The sequence below is a fragment of the Amyelois transitella genome, chromosome 13, assembly GCF_032362555.1.
Source record: "Amyelois transitella isolate CPQ chromosome 13, ilAmyTran1.1, whole genome shotgun sequence".
Classification (NCBI taxonomy): Eukaryota; Metazoa; Arthropoda; class Insecta; order Lepidoptera; family Pyralidae; genus Amyelois; species Amyelois transitella.
In genome coordinates, this window is record NC_083516.1 from 600,512 (window position 1) to 616,130 (window position 15,619).

The 15,619-nt window shown below is 37.4% G+C and overlaps 1 protein-coding gene across 2 annotated transcripts in view; it reads right to left on the reverse strand.

Moving 5' to 3' along the window:
• Positions 1-14,277, reverse strand: part of LOC106133170 (uncharacterized) — a 28,023-nt gene extending 13,746 nt beyond the window's left edge. For both annotated transcript variants that reach the window (XM_013332807.2, XM_013332806.2), the window contains exon 1: positions 13,846-14,277. In XM_013332807.2, the coding sequence (XP_013188261.1) occupies positions 13,846-14,228 (383 nt within the window). In that variant the 5' untranslated portion in view covers positions 14,229-14,277. The remainder of the gene's footprint in view (positions 1-13,845) is intronic.
• Positions 14,278-15,619: the final 1,342 nt, after the last annotated feature.

Here is a 15,619-nt window from a genome sequence, read left to right on the forward strand (position 1 = left end):
CGTTGAGGTAGTAATACATACTTACACGGATTACTTATTTTTTATCATGATATTAATTTAGAATTAAGTGCTTCTTTACCTTCAAATTACCCTATCCTACTCGTATGAGATGCAATCATGTTACACAGAAGACAGTATTACAAGTTAAAAAAACAGTATAAAAAATATCATACGTCACGCTTACGACTTTAAAAAATTCTACATACATAAAATTGTATGAGTACATTTGTATAAATTAGCAATTCTTGACACATTAACATAATTATATTACAATAAAAATATATAAAACTGCATTAAAATGATGGCCTACATCAGTAATCTAGATACTCATATCTGATTTTAAACTTTCGCGTTGCATTATACTATTTATAAATGTTATAGATTCCCGGCACCAATAGAAAAAGAATAGGACCACTCCATCTCTTTCCCATGGATGTCGTAAAAGGCGACTAAGGGATAGGCTTATGAACTTGGGATTCTTCTTTTAGGCGATGGGCTAGCAACCTGTCAGAATTTGAATCTCAATTCTATTTTAAAGGCCAAATAGCAGAACGTGGCCTGTCAGACTTTTCAAGACTGTTAGTCTATCCCTCATGGGATATAGACGTGATTATATGTATGTGTGTATGTAAGGACGATATTGAAACAAATTACATAAAGCGGTCCACTATGGCAATTTGTCCAATGATTCAATCAGGGACGGCGCGCCCCTCGCGCCGACCCATCTCATCTCGGACTTCTAGAATTGTCACCAGCTGTAGCTGTAATGTTTCTGTTCAATCCATTTCTTAACACCATTTACTCAATATTAGCTTCTGCGCGCGGGGCTTCGCTCCCGTAAGAAATTTCAGAAAAAGTAACCCCCTCGAGTTTATTTTATACTAGCTGTGCCCGCAACTTCGTAAGCGTGGAATAGTTATTTTGGGCATCATTGAAGCCCTCAAAGATGATTAATTATCCCCGTTTTTTTTTCACATATTACATTATTTCTTTGCTTCTTATAGTTGCAGCTGATGTTATATAGCCTAAAGTCTTCCTCGATAAATGGTCTTTTTAACGCAAAAAGAATTTTTCAAATAGAACCAGTAGTTCCTGAAACTGTTCAGCTTTATAATTTAGTATAGATGTCATCTTTGTATAATACTAGACTTGTATTTTCTTTGACACACTGACAAACAATAACGTGGGTTATAATGTAGGTTAGAAGTCGCCTAGCAACGACGTGTGAAATATTGTAGCCCTGCCTCGTAAGCCGTTACAACACATATATACATACATATATATGAGAAAGTCCAGTCGTAAAATCATTTAAGTCAACATATCTTAGTTGTCCGCCACTAACTAGCCGTCGCGAACATCAATTTTTTTTAACAAAATTGTGAACATATCCGGTTTTATGCCCAATGTACTTAAAAATTCTAATAAAAAGTCCTACATACATTTTAAATTTCGAAATTTTCATAAGTTATCGCTTTACAAACATATATACATACACACAGAAAATGCATTCTTCCTCAAGTTCATTTAAGTATGTGAAAAATTTATCTTAATAGTACCTTTTATAAATATTATTATCTATCGTACCTGGTACTTTTGAAAAGGACCACTCCTACTTTTAATTTGCACTGAATTTCTAATTTGTGTACATACATTACGCCTCTTTCCCGGTGGGGTAGGCAGATCTCTCCACTTGCCACGATCCCTGCATAGTTTTTTCGATATAAAAAAGATATACTTACAAATATTTGTGTACCAAATAAACTATTTCATTTTTCTTTCTTTCAATTATGTAATTAGGTGCAGCATAATCGTACAATATGTCACTCCTAAAAGTCTATTCTTTCAAAATTTAATCTCAATTATTCGTGTAAATCTTTATCTTACTCGTCACAAACGGAAATACAAAAAAAAAATGCAAAAATTCCTGTCTTTTCATGACTGTTCGCTCTGTCTTCCCCGCAAGAGATACAGACGTGATTATATGTATGTATGTTTACCCTGAGCGATTTCGTCAACACCTTTAGCGGATAACACGCTCGTCCATTTCACAACAACGTCAATATGCAAACCAGTTAACGAAATTTCCTTACATAACCTTTTATTTGGCCGTTCGTATCGCGTTTCATCACATAACAATGTGGTTTTCCACTGGAATCTTCCAAAAAGGAGCCTTTTCTAATTGAAATAGTACTATTTCATTGTTATTTGGCTACATCGTGATATTGTCAGATCTTCGTTTGCAATTGAAATTGTCGCATGTTCGAACGGAATATTGTTTACGACCTATATTTACAAAGTCAACAATAAGTTTAAATACAGGTACTTACTATATGTCATCCTGAAATACGTGAAGTAGTCCGTCAACTTTAAAATAAAATTAACATATACCTACTCAAATTATGTTAATAATAGTCAACGTACATACATAGGTACAACAAATTTAATTTCAAAAACTTTACTCATTACTAGAGGCCGCCCGCGAGTTCGTCCGCGTGGAATCTTTCCCGCGGGGACTCCGGGATAAAAAGTAGCCTATATGTTATTCTGGGTCTTCAGCTACCTACATACCAAATTTCGTCGTGATCGGTTCAGTAGTTTTTGCGTGAAAGAGTAACAAACATCCATACTGACATCCTCACAAACTTTCGCATTTATAATATTAGTAGGATTATGGGATACTTCATATCACTTAATCATATCTTTTGGTTTCACAACATTGGTTGACGTTAAATATATTACTCAAAACTATGTTTACTGCCGCTCCCAAAGGGTCAAAGCAGAAGAAGCGGTAACAAAACACTGCAGCATTTTCTTCAACAACGTCAACTTCACAACATTTCAAACTTAGAATAGAGTTGAACACTTAAAATGTTTTCTTGAATTGACTGTACTTTTACTATTAAACTTTTTTTTCTATTCTCTTTTTTTCTAAGCGTTCCCAGTCGCTTAATTAACCTGAATAATTTGTTTTAACCCTTTTTTGAATCCTTTCCTCTCTAGGAAAGTAGCCATGGTGCTTCTGTCCATGAACCTGGATTGGGTGAGTCAGGCTTCTACTTGCCTGAATGTGAATCACAATGTTCCCTATCGTAAGAGCATCCGGTTAGCAATCAAACTAATGTACAAAACTCAATTTCTTCTTCAACTGTTTAAAGTAATATAAACATTATTAATTTCCATTCCCGCGTAGCAAAGTCCTAAACCTACAAATCATACATACATAAAATCACGCGTCTTTCCCGGAGGGGTAGACAGAGACTACATCTTTCCACTTGCCACGATCTCTGCATACTTCCTTCGCTTCATCCACATTCATTACTCTCTTCATGCAAGCTCAGCGGTTTCTTTTTTGTTTTGTTTTCGTTAATTGTTTTTTACAATACAGTATTAATCATATTATCATCTCAAAAATGTATTATGTATTGGTGCCGTGTGGTTCCCGGCACCAATATAAAAAAGAATAGGACCACTCCATTTCTTTCCCATGGATGTCGTAAAAGGCGACTAAGGGTTAGGCTTATAAATTTGGGATTCTTCTTTTAGGCGATGGGCTAGCAACCTGTCACAATTTGAATCTCAATCCTTTCTTAAAGCCAAACAGCTGAACGTGGCCTATCAGTCTTTACAAGACTGAAGGCTTTGTCTACCTCGCAAGGGATATAGACGTGATTATATGTATGTATGTATCTCAAAAACAATACAGCTCCTATCCTTTAAAAGTTTACCACACCTAAGTTCAGAAACCTAACGCGTTGCAGACAGAATCTTAAACTCAAGAGAGTCAGATATCAATCCCTCAAGGTAGCGTGTGTTGCCATTATCTGCTCAGTTGACCAATCAGACCACACAATGGGTGTTGCTAGCCCAATTGTGTACCCATCAAGTGCCGGACAAGTCTGGTCTGGATATCTAGATTGAATTCTCTGCCTGTGGTAGAAATTTCTTTATAAATAAATATATCTTATATTAAGGGACAAATTACACAGGTTTAGTTAGCGTCGAAGTAAGCACGAAACTTGTGTTACGAGATACATACATACATATGGTCACGTCTATATCCCTTGCGGGGTAGACAGAGCCAACAGTCTTGAAAAGACTGATAGGCCACGTTCAGCTTTTTGGTTTGATGATAGAATTGATATTCAAATAGTGACGGGTTGCTAGCCCATCGCCTAAAAGAAGAATTTCAAGTTTGTAAGCCTACCCCTTAGTCGCCTTTTACGATATCCATGGGAGAGTGATGGAGTGGTCCTATTCTTTTTTTTCTATTTGGTGCCGGGAAGCACACGGCACTATATATATATATATAATAGTAATAGTCATGGTACATGGCCGAGGTTGGATTTGAACCTGTGCCTTTATGCACCGGGTACCTTACCAATTCGACCACTGACGCTCCAATCATGATTCGCTGCGTTCTTACAATCAAACGATTAACTACAATGATAGTGATCTGCATTGAATAGTCAATAAGTGAAGATTTAGATCTCACGCAATTTTAATGGCGGGCATTCACCGAATTCAAAGTACAATGTAAAACGTGGCAAGTGGAAAGATGTAGTCTCTGCCTACCCTCCGGGAAAGAGGCGTGATTTTATGTATATGTATGTAAATGTACTAAATACATTAAATGTGCCTGTATATAATTTACCAGCTGTGCCCGCAAATTCGTCCGCGTGGAATAGTTATTTGAGGCATCATTGAAGCCCTCAAGGATGAATAATTTTCCCCGTTTTTTTTTTCACTTTTTCCATTATTTCTTTGCTCCTTATAGTTGCAGCGTGATGTTATACAGCCTTCCTCGATAAATGGTCTATTCAACGCAAAAATAATTTTTCAATTCGAACCAATAGTTCCTGAGATTAGAGCGTTCAAACAAACAAACAAACTCTAAAGCTTTATAATATTAGTATAGATTTATTCTATAATTAAGCAAAACAGCTGAACGTGGCCCATCAGTCTTTTCAAGACTGTTGGCTCTGTCTACCCCGCAAGGGATACAGACGTGTTTATATGTATGTATATAGCTAGAGAAGTAACTGACTAGCTAAGAGCAGCTGTCGACTTCCTTGCGGAAACTTATTTTTTATTCATTCAAAATCGATAGTTCGATCGAGTCGGCCGTGACCAACAGAAGCAATCATTGGGCCAATTCTAATGAGTTTTGTTTGTTTGTTTGTTTGTACTTTTATTTCGCTTCACTAAATATTTTACACATGGGTAACCACAATAACTACCCGGGTGACGTTAAAAGGGAAAGGTCGGAGTGGGAAGACCTAGGCGAACGTATTTTGATCAAATTAAGGACGTCCTGGCAAAGGGTCGGGTCAAGAGTGCCCGAAACCGCCGCAGAGACTACATGTTTCCACATGCCACGATCTCTGCATACTTCCTTCGCTTCATAAATACATACATATCATCACGTCTATATCACTTACGGGGTAGACATAGCCAATAGTCCCGAAAAGACTGATTGGCCACGTTCAGCTGCTCGGCTTAATGATGTAATTGAGATCGAAATAGTGACAGGTTGCTAGCCTATCGCCTAAAAGAACAATCTCAAGTTTATAAGCCTATCCCTTAGTCGCCTTTTACGACATCCATGGGAAAGAGATGGAGTGGTCCTATTCTTTTTTGTATTGGTGCCGGGAACCACACGGCACAAAGACAAGAGTACCTACCTATTATCCCGAAAAAAATTGCTGTTCTCTTGAGATTTGCGTTTCACAGCCATGCGCAATGGTACACATAGAAAAGTATACAATAACATTGATAAGTACCGTCGGTGGTCTACTTTACCCTGTGGCCCACTGTACGTGGTCCTGTTACCTGATTAAATAAGCAAAGCATGTTAATTGATAACTTTTACTATCGTAATTAGGATACAGGCAGTGTGTGATTACATCAACTCAATTTCTAAGGATGCCATGTTATTAATATTCATATGATAACAGTAAGTATTTACTATAATTTAAAGGCACATTTTCTGCTGGTGAACAACCATGATCCCAGGGTTAGCATGATCGTTAAGGGCAGACCGGACCCTTGGTCCCCGTCGGGAGCACATAACCGGGATGGGACCAAGGGACCAAATGCTGGGAGGGACTGACAAGAAGACATGAATGACTTGTAAATCGTTAATAATTTTGTTTTTTTATATTTTTTATTGATATTGGGAAAAGAAATACATATATACAGTTTATCACGTCTTAATCCCTTACGGGGTAGACACGGTCAAGAGCATTGATAAGACTGTAAAGCCACGTTATTGGATGTTATACAAAAACTAGAAAGGTACATAGATAATGTTGTTTCGATTTTAAATACACAAAATTATAACTTACCTTAAAAAAGTTTACAAAAGGCGGTCTTAACGCATACCTACTTAAAAACATTCAATTTTATCAATCTTTACATACATACATACATACATAAAATCACGCCTCTTTCCCGGAGGGGTAGGCAGAGACTACCTCTTTCCACTTGCCACGATCTCTGCATACTTCTTTCGCTTCGTCCACATTCATAACTCTCTTCATACAAGCTCGGCGGTTTCGGGTACTTTTGACCTGACCCTTTACCAGGACGTCCTTAATTTGATCAAGATACGTTCGTCTAGGTCTTCCCACTCCGACCTTTCCCTCCACACTCTCCTTGTATATCTGCTTAGTCAACCTGCTTTCATTCATCCTCTCCACATGACCGAACCATCTTAACATACCCTTTTCTATTCCTGTAACTACATCTTCTTTCACATCACAACATTCCCTTATCACGCTGTTCCTTATCCTGTCACTCAATTTCACACCCATCATACTCCTTAACGCTCTCATTTCCACTGCATTTATTCTGCTTTCATGCTTCTTTTGCCATACCCAACTTTCACTCCCATACATTAATGTCGGGACCAACACGCCCCTGTGCACAGCCAGTCGAGCCTTTTTGGATAGTTTCTGACTGCTCATAAAGGCATGCAAAGCTCCATTCACCATGTTCCCCGCGTTCACTCTCCTTTCAATATCACTATCATACTTGCCATCTGATGTAAACTTTGATCCTAGATATACAAACTCTTTCACTTGCTCCACTTTTTCTCCTCCAATCAAAATATTACATGCTGTCATTTCTTTCTCCATTTCAAAAACCAGTGTTTTAGTTTTACTTACGTTCACTTTCATTCCTTTCTCTTTTAAAGCTTCATGCATACAGTTTACCATCTCCTGTAACTCCTCCGCTGATGACGCCAGTATAACCTGATCGTCGGCATAGAGCAGACATTTGACGAGTAACTCATTCATCCTTAATCCACTTTTAGACTCTTTCAAATCTGTCAAACAGCTATCCATAAATAGGTTGAACAGCCACGGTGACGCAACACATCCTTGCCTAACGCCTTTCTCAATCTTAAACCACTCAGTGTGCGCTCCGTTTATCCTGACACAAGCACTCGAATCCTCATATAAGGATTTCAGTGCTCGTATTAAGAGACTGCTCACCCCATGCATAGAAAGTGCTGACCACAATTCATTCCTCTCAACTCTGTCATAGGCCTTTTCCAGATCTACGAATGTGCAATAGACTTTTTGACTCTTGGCCAAAAACTTTTCGGCTATGCACCGCAAGGAAAAGACCTGATCAGTACATCCCATTCCCTTTCGAAATCCCGCTTGAGCATCCCATATTTTGTCATCAGTTTCATTCCTGACTCTATTAATCAATACCTTAGCATACAATTTGCCGACGACGCTAAGCAGGCTTATACCACGATAATTTTTGCAGTCCAGCTGTGACCCTTTTCCTTTGTAAAGTGGCACGATAACAGCCTTACACCAATCTTTTGGTACTCGGCCGCTTCTCCAACACAAATTGAAAAGGCAGTACAACTGACTAGCTACTACGCCTTTTCCTGCTTTAAGCATCTCGACCGACACTCTATCACACCCAGCAGCCTTTCCCGCTTTCATACTCTTAAGTGCTTCCACAATTTCGAACATTTCAATTTCGCCTTCCATCTCATTCTCTTTTTCTTCGCTATAGCAGAAATCTTTCTTATTTCCTTCCTTTTTTTCAAATAAACTTTCAAAATAGTCCTTCCATATCTTTAGTACACATTCTTCTCCTTTCACAACGCTACCATCCTGGCATCTGATCCTAGTCAGCTCTCTGGTTATAGTATTTCCTCGGGCTGACCTTACGGATTTCCAGAATACTTTCAGATTTGACTGAAAGTCTTCTGATAGCCTTTTATCAAAATCCTCTTTATACTCTTCTTTCTTTCTAATCACAGCTTTCTTAACCAAATCTTTCATTTTCTTATATTCCTTACGTGCTTCATTCACATCTTCATCTATAACCTCTTGCATTCTTAAGTTAGCTTTTGCTGCTAACAAATCCAGCCATGCTTTCTTCTTTAATCGCACAAGTTCTTGCACATCTTTACTCATCCACGCATTTTTGTGATTTTTTCCTTTCCTTCTTCTACTTACACCACACACTTCAACAGCTACTTTCACAATTCTTTCTTTAAATTCCTTCCATCCATCTTCAATATCGCTCATTTCCTCTAAATCTTCAAATTCATCCTTCAGTCTATTAATATACTTCTTACCTACATCCATATCTTGCAAATTTTCTACTTTTACTCTTTCCAAAGCGCTGGTTTGCTCCCTTACCCTGTGCCGCCAGCGATTGAAGATACCCCTTATCCGGGATATCACCAGTAAATGGTCCGAGTCAATGCCAGCACCGCGATATGCACGGGTATCCAGCACTTTGTTCTTCAATCTTTCATCTACAATCACAAAGTCTATCATACTTTTTAAAATACCTTCCACTCTTGTGTAGGTGTGGATCTCTTTATGTTGAAACATTGAGTTCGACACAAAAAGATCCCACTCTAGACAAATTTCTAATACACTTCTTCCATTATCATTCACCTTTTCGTCACCAAACGCACCAAGCACCTTTTCATATCCATCACGCTTTACACCCACCCATCCATTAAAATCACCTAACATAATAATCTTCTCATTTGGCTTGGTAACTTTCAATACTTCTCTTACACTATTCCAGAACTCCTCGTTTTCGCTTTTTGCTGATGTTGTACCCCTCGAACCCACATCCCAAGGTGCATAAACACCTAGAACGAAGATCCGAGTGATTCCAACTTTCAGCCTAATCCATAGAAGACGAGGGCTGACACACTCATACTCATTCACGCACTCAGCCATTCGTGCAGAAAGAATTAGACCGACCCCTTGACAGCCTCGGCTGGTACTGGAAATTCCAGACCAATACGCCGTGTAAGGGCCGTGCTGCGTCGCGTCGCATCCTTTCCGCTTCGTTTCATTCACGCACAACACATCCAAACGTCTTTCATCCATCATCTGGCATACTTCCTCAATCTTATCCTTCATTCCTCCTCTTACATTCATCGTCGCAAAGCGGCTTTCAGCAGACCGCATACCGCTCCCGCCGGGAACGAGACGTGATGGGGTGCGGACACCATCGCCGCCATCTAGGTGCTCTTTAAAAAAAAATTTGCATCCATGCGATCTTTAGTTGTAAAAAGTAAAAGTATATTCGTTACTGTAAAATCAAAAGCTCTAAATCTTAAGCTGAAAGCTTTCATCTATCTCTGAACTTGCTTCTGGCAACATCGCGTGATGGAGCCGATTCTCACTCGTAACGATTTGATAGCTAGATATTTTACAAGTCTTACCGTGGCAAATTTGCATGTATTCAATTGTTATGTAAAGAACTGTTATTTAAAAACGAGTTTTGACTATTTACATATTTTGTTTTTGATTACGATACAGGTATAACAATCACTTTTACATTCGGGCGGTGTAGTGTTGTCATTGCTGTGTGCATAAAAAATTATGTTCATTATAGCAAATATATATATATATATACATATTCATTTATATATTTATTTAAATAAATATAAATTAGAGCATGATGAGAAATGAACTCCCTCTGATTGGCTTGGGTGTTTATCTATAATTAGTAGGTATTTATCTATAATATAATCTATAATAATACAAATTTTGGAAAAATATTACAGCACAAATAAAATGACTCCTAAGTAATAGTTTCTGTATGTGTTTCTTATTTTTGCTATACGATTTTTTAAAAAGACACATTATATGCAAATTGGGCAATTGCGGTAATAAAGACAGATATTTCATACCATCGTTTACATATTCTTTAATTTTGTATTTAAATTTATGTCATGACATTGACATACAAATATTTAAAAATGGTAAAGTTATAGTTATTATGTATAACGAATAGAACATTTATCGATGAAGGCTATATAACATCACGCTGCAATTATAAAGAGCAAAGAAATATTGGAAAATGTGAAAAAAATACGGGGAAAATTATTCATTCTTGAGGGCTGCAATGATGCCCATAATAACTATTCCACGGGGACGAACTCGCGGGCACAGTTAGTTAAGATATAGTATATATCTTGTCAACGTTCGTGAATAAGGGGGGAATGTAAGTGGAAGCAAACAGATTGTTACTCGTACAATTAGGAGCTGCGCAGTCAAGGTAACACCACTACAGAGTGATATAAACGCATGATTCCTACTGCAGTTTTTAGTTTGTGGCATTGCATTTACCGGACTAAGGATGTTTTTTTTACATTTGCCAACAATATGATAGAAGGCCTTTTCGTAATTATCAATAGGTTGATTGCATTTACAATACTAGCTGTGCCCGCGACATCGTCCGCGTGGAATAGTTATTTTGGGCATCATTGAAGCCCTCAAGGATGAATCATTTACCCCGTTTTTTTTTTCACATTTTCAATTATTTCTTGCTCTTAAAAGTTGCAGTTTGTGATGTTATATAGCCTAAAGCCTTCCTCTATTCGACGCAAAAAGAAAATTTTAATTCGAACCAGTAGTTCCTGAGATTAGCGCGTTCAAACAAACAAAAAAGCTATATGGTTTTGTTTAGAAATGTATTGTTTAATTAACGCACTGGCCGCTAACAAAAAAAGTAACAATTTTAAGACGCGAAAAGTTACGATGGTCTATTGTTAATTTTTGGTCACCAATGATTTAAGACGCAATTGAAGTGAGGATTTTTTATGTTTTAACTTTTTTTATTATAATTTTTTTTTTATTTTTACTTATACAGTATTTTATTTTTATTGGCTTAATTATCTTAATAGGGTTAAAGATGGAATTGAGATTCAAATAGTGAAAATTTTGAATTTTGAACCATTGTTTACGGAACCCTAAAAAGGTCACGTATCCATTTTGTACTAATGTCACAATCATGACTTAGTGTCATCGACAGGTACCTACTGCAGTGAATAATTAATATCGGATTTTATCGACGGCGCTGCCATGGCTTTTGCCGCCATGATATTTACGTACATCAATATACAAAAATACAATCATGTATTTATCCCTTGCGAGGTAGACAGAGCCAACAGTCTTGAAAAGACTGAATGGCCACGTTCAGCTATTTGGCTTAATGTTAGAATTGAGATTCAAATAGTGACAAGTTGCTAGCCCGTCGCCTAAAAAAGAATCCCAAGTTTTTAAGCCCATCCCTTAGTCGCCTTTTACAACATCCATGAGAAAGAGATGGAGTGGTCCTATTCTTTTTTAAATTGGTGCCAGGCCCACACGGCACTTACATCAATATATACAAAAATACTATCATGTATTTAAAACCCTTACGGGGTGGACAAAGCCAACAGTCGCGAAAAGACTGAAAGGCCGCGATCTTTAAAATATAAAAACCGTTTTCATACATACATACATGTATATTTATGTACATATAATCAGGACTTTATCCCATACAGCCAACAGTCTCAAAAAGTCTGAAAAACCACGTTCAGATGTATAGCCCAATGTTAAAATTGAAATTTTAATAATAATTTAGCAAATAAATTTAGTAGTTATCAGTACTTTTCAGACGCAAATAAATAAGTCACTCAATCGGTCAATTATATACCTATCTCGCTACGCTGATGGGGTAGACAGAGCTAATAGGCACAAAACTTCACTATAAATTTTACCATTTTATAATTTTGATTCGTTATCATAGTAAGAGTAACCATGGCATGCATGCATATTACAGCACAAAAACCAGTCTAAATCCGGTCTAGATTTAGCATTTAACATCCTGGGCTTAATTCAAAAAGTACACTTTTTCTTTAAAAAAATTAAATTTTCCTATTACTTATCTTATAAAAGAAAACTGTCAACATAGTTACATAAAATCAGGTTTCAAACACATTCTTCACTCTTCACGCAAGGTCGTAGGTAATCGGCGGTAACTTTTGACCTAGACCTTCTGCCAGGACGTTCCCGATTTGATCAAGGTACGCTCGTCCAGGTTTTCCCATTCACTTCTCGTTCATTCCCATGATTTACCTTCCCATTGGGTACCTGATAACTTTTTAATTGTAAGACGTATTAACTTTTGGTAATTGGGCAGCTCTAGTGTGAATATTGTTGATGTTGAGATGTTTTTCGTGCTACAGGTGGAATGTAATGGGTAGAAGTGGCAAAAACTAAATTTCAATTGAATGAAACTTAAAAAAAATAAGTTTATGAAGAAGTTTAATGGAAAACGAAAAAAAGGTCGTATATAAGTACTTAAATAATTAAGGTACAATGATCATATATACAGAGCGCTCGGTGACTACGATTTGCAAAAAGAAGCAAAGATACCTAAATAAAGGTTACGATACGAGCATGTTTAATACCTATATTATTTATAATTACTGAAATAAAATGCGAAAGTTTAATATTTTTAAGTAGACATTTTTTCAACACAGAATAAGTAGTAATGTAAAAGATCGAATACAAAAAGTGAACTTAGCCAATTGTTATTCAATTTAAACTTACAGGCGAGCAATGATTTATTTCGGAAAGCGAATGTTGAGAATTGCGGACATCCTGAATGGGTTTATTCCGTAATAAGCTTTTGTCAGTGGCTTCTCTTCCTTGGGAATTTCCTAAATTAATCTTGAAGTATGCTGAAGTCATTATACCTATACCTGTATTCTTCCTTTTTTGTATACTTTCCTAGAATGGTAGGAAGAGATTACATCTTTCAACTTTCCACAATCACTGTGTCGTATCATGCTCAGGAGTATCTTTCGCCAAATCGTACACTAGGTATTATAAATTTCTGCGAAAACCGTTCAATGGTTTACAAAGAATTGTGCGTTGAATATGTCAACAACTTCTTCTATCAAACGAGTGAAGACATTTCAGGCAAAATACGTGCTTTTGGAACATTACTGAATGCATTCGCCCCGGCCAGGCGATGACTTCATTACCAGCTTTGAGGTCTACTGAGAGATCAAGTCATATGAAAAGATTTGGCTCTAAAGATAATAACAAGTGATCTAGTTTTTTTTTCCTAAATTATACTTACAATGTCATTATTATTATTAAAATGCAAGTGTCAAACATTGTCTCCGTTAAATAATGCTCAAACGATTTCTTTTGCGATCATAAATTAATAACATGATCATTATGACGTTCGTTAATATTAATTGAGCGTTGAAAGCAATTTTCTGATAAGTGATTAAGTATGATTTTAAATGATTGTATCGGGTTTTTTTTTTTAACTAACTTACATGCAAGTGATAATTTCTTATTCCTCTTTTTGTTGTTGCAACAAATACATTTTATCGGCTCCGTATAACCACTTAGACTGCATTAAGTCTAGCCTGAAGTTTCTGACTAACGTATTCCTAGGTCCACATTGAGGGTATATAAACAATTGGGCATCGTCAAGTCATCTCAAGTTCAACTACGAAATCAATCGCTTTCAAATTAATTAATTAAAGACGGTACTCACTAAGTCTCGATGAGTTCGCAGTTGAGAAGTAACTTCCCAGGACCCAGCTCCACCACCGCCACTGTCTGGTCGTGATAGTACACCATCCTCAGTGTGTCATTCCCCACTCTCCTGCCCGTGTACGGCTTGACACCTGCCGCTGGTTCTCTCCTCTCATCATCAGACCTCGCCACCGCTCCACCGACCAACCCAGCTAACGACCACCCCGCGGGGAAACTAAACGCAAAAGGCTTCGCACTAGCCGAGGGTGGTGACGACAATGCGATGCAGAAAATCACCATTAATGATAACAAAGATTTGATAAGTCCGTCCGCCATCGGGGCGGTTCTGGTCAGGGCTTCGCGCGCGGACCGCACGGCGATCAACAACCTTCGGATGGACATTGTCGATTTATTGTTTCTTGTCGTCCATGACGCGTGCTCGCGACTCGGTAGTTCGACGCGGACTGAGGGAGGTGTCTCGTCTTCGCAGACCGCCGTGTCGGCTACGGTGGGCACTTTCTTCGCGTGACGTCATTTGGCGGTCAGTGTCGCGTTTTCACCAGCGGCTGGTCCCGGAAGTAACACCGTAATATTTGTAGATGCACCAGGTGGCGTAAGGAGCGTGCATAACTTGATATAAATGCAGTTGTTGTCAGTTTTTGAAGTTGCACGCTTAACTTTTATAGTGCGGGGTTGAATACTGTCAAATTGGTTGGAATAGGTATTTAGTTGTTTTAGTTTATAGTTGTACCGGCTGAGGGGGTTGGCATTAAGTTGATATCAGCCAATAAGTTGGTACTTGTTTCCATATCCGTCATTGTAAACTTAGAGCAACACGGCCTTTCGAGTCGGAAGCCTGTGTTGTTATATTAATTTTATATATTTATGTATATAAGGAAAAGAAGTACCTAATAGAACTTAAAGAGAAATTCAGTACAGTATTTCTAGAGAAATTGCTTCCAGTAGGCCCACGACAGGAAAATGTAAAGAAAGGCATTGGCTTGTGTACCTCCATCTACATATACTAATATTATAAAGCTGAAGAGTTTGTTTGTCTAAAAGCGCTTATCTCATGAACTACTGGTTCGAATTGAAAAATTCTGTTTAATAGACCATTTATCGAAGAAGGCTTTAGGCTATTTATTATCACGGTGCAACTATAAGGAGCGAAAAAATAATGGAAAATGTGAAAAAAAACGGGAAAAATTATTCATCCTTGAGGGCTTCAATGATGCCCAAAATAACTATTCCATGCGGACGAAGTCGCGGGCACAGCTAGTAATTAATAAGATATAAACTTACTGATATTAATAAAGCTAAAACACCTACCTATAAAATATTTACTTAATTTTACTTAATATTTAGATTCAAATAGTGAGTGGCTGCTAGCCTATCACCTAAAAGTAGAATCTCATTTCCTTCGAACTAAAAAAAACATTACACAATAATGCTGCAAGTAAACAAAAAACAGTCATATAATGTAAGACCTACTTACATGTAATATTCGTTGCATCATAATACCTAGGTACAGAATGAGCCTGTCAGCGTAACCGGATTATAATGTGTGTAGGTCAGTAGGTCCTTGTAAAATGGATTTATTGGTTACAGAGTTTGTTAAGTTAGTTATAAATATAAATAAATAAAAATAAATATCTATGTATGGGGCAAATTACACAGATTGAGTTAGCCTCGAAGTAAGTGCCAATATAGTTATATCTTACAGAATTTAAAGTTTTAGTGCCAGGGCAGACAGAGTCTTGAAAAAAATGATAGGCCACGTACAGCTATTCGGC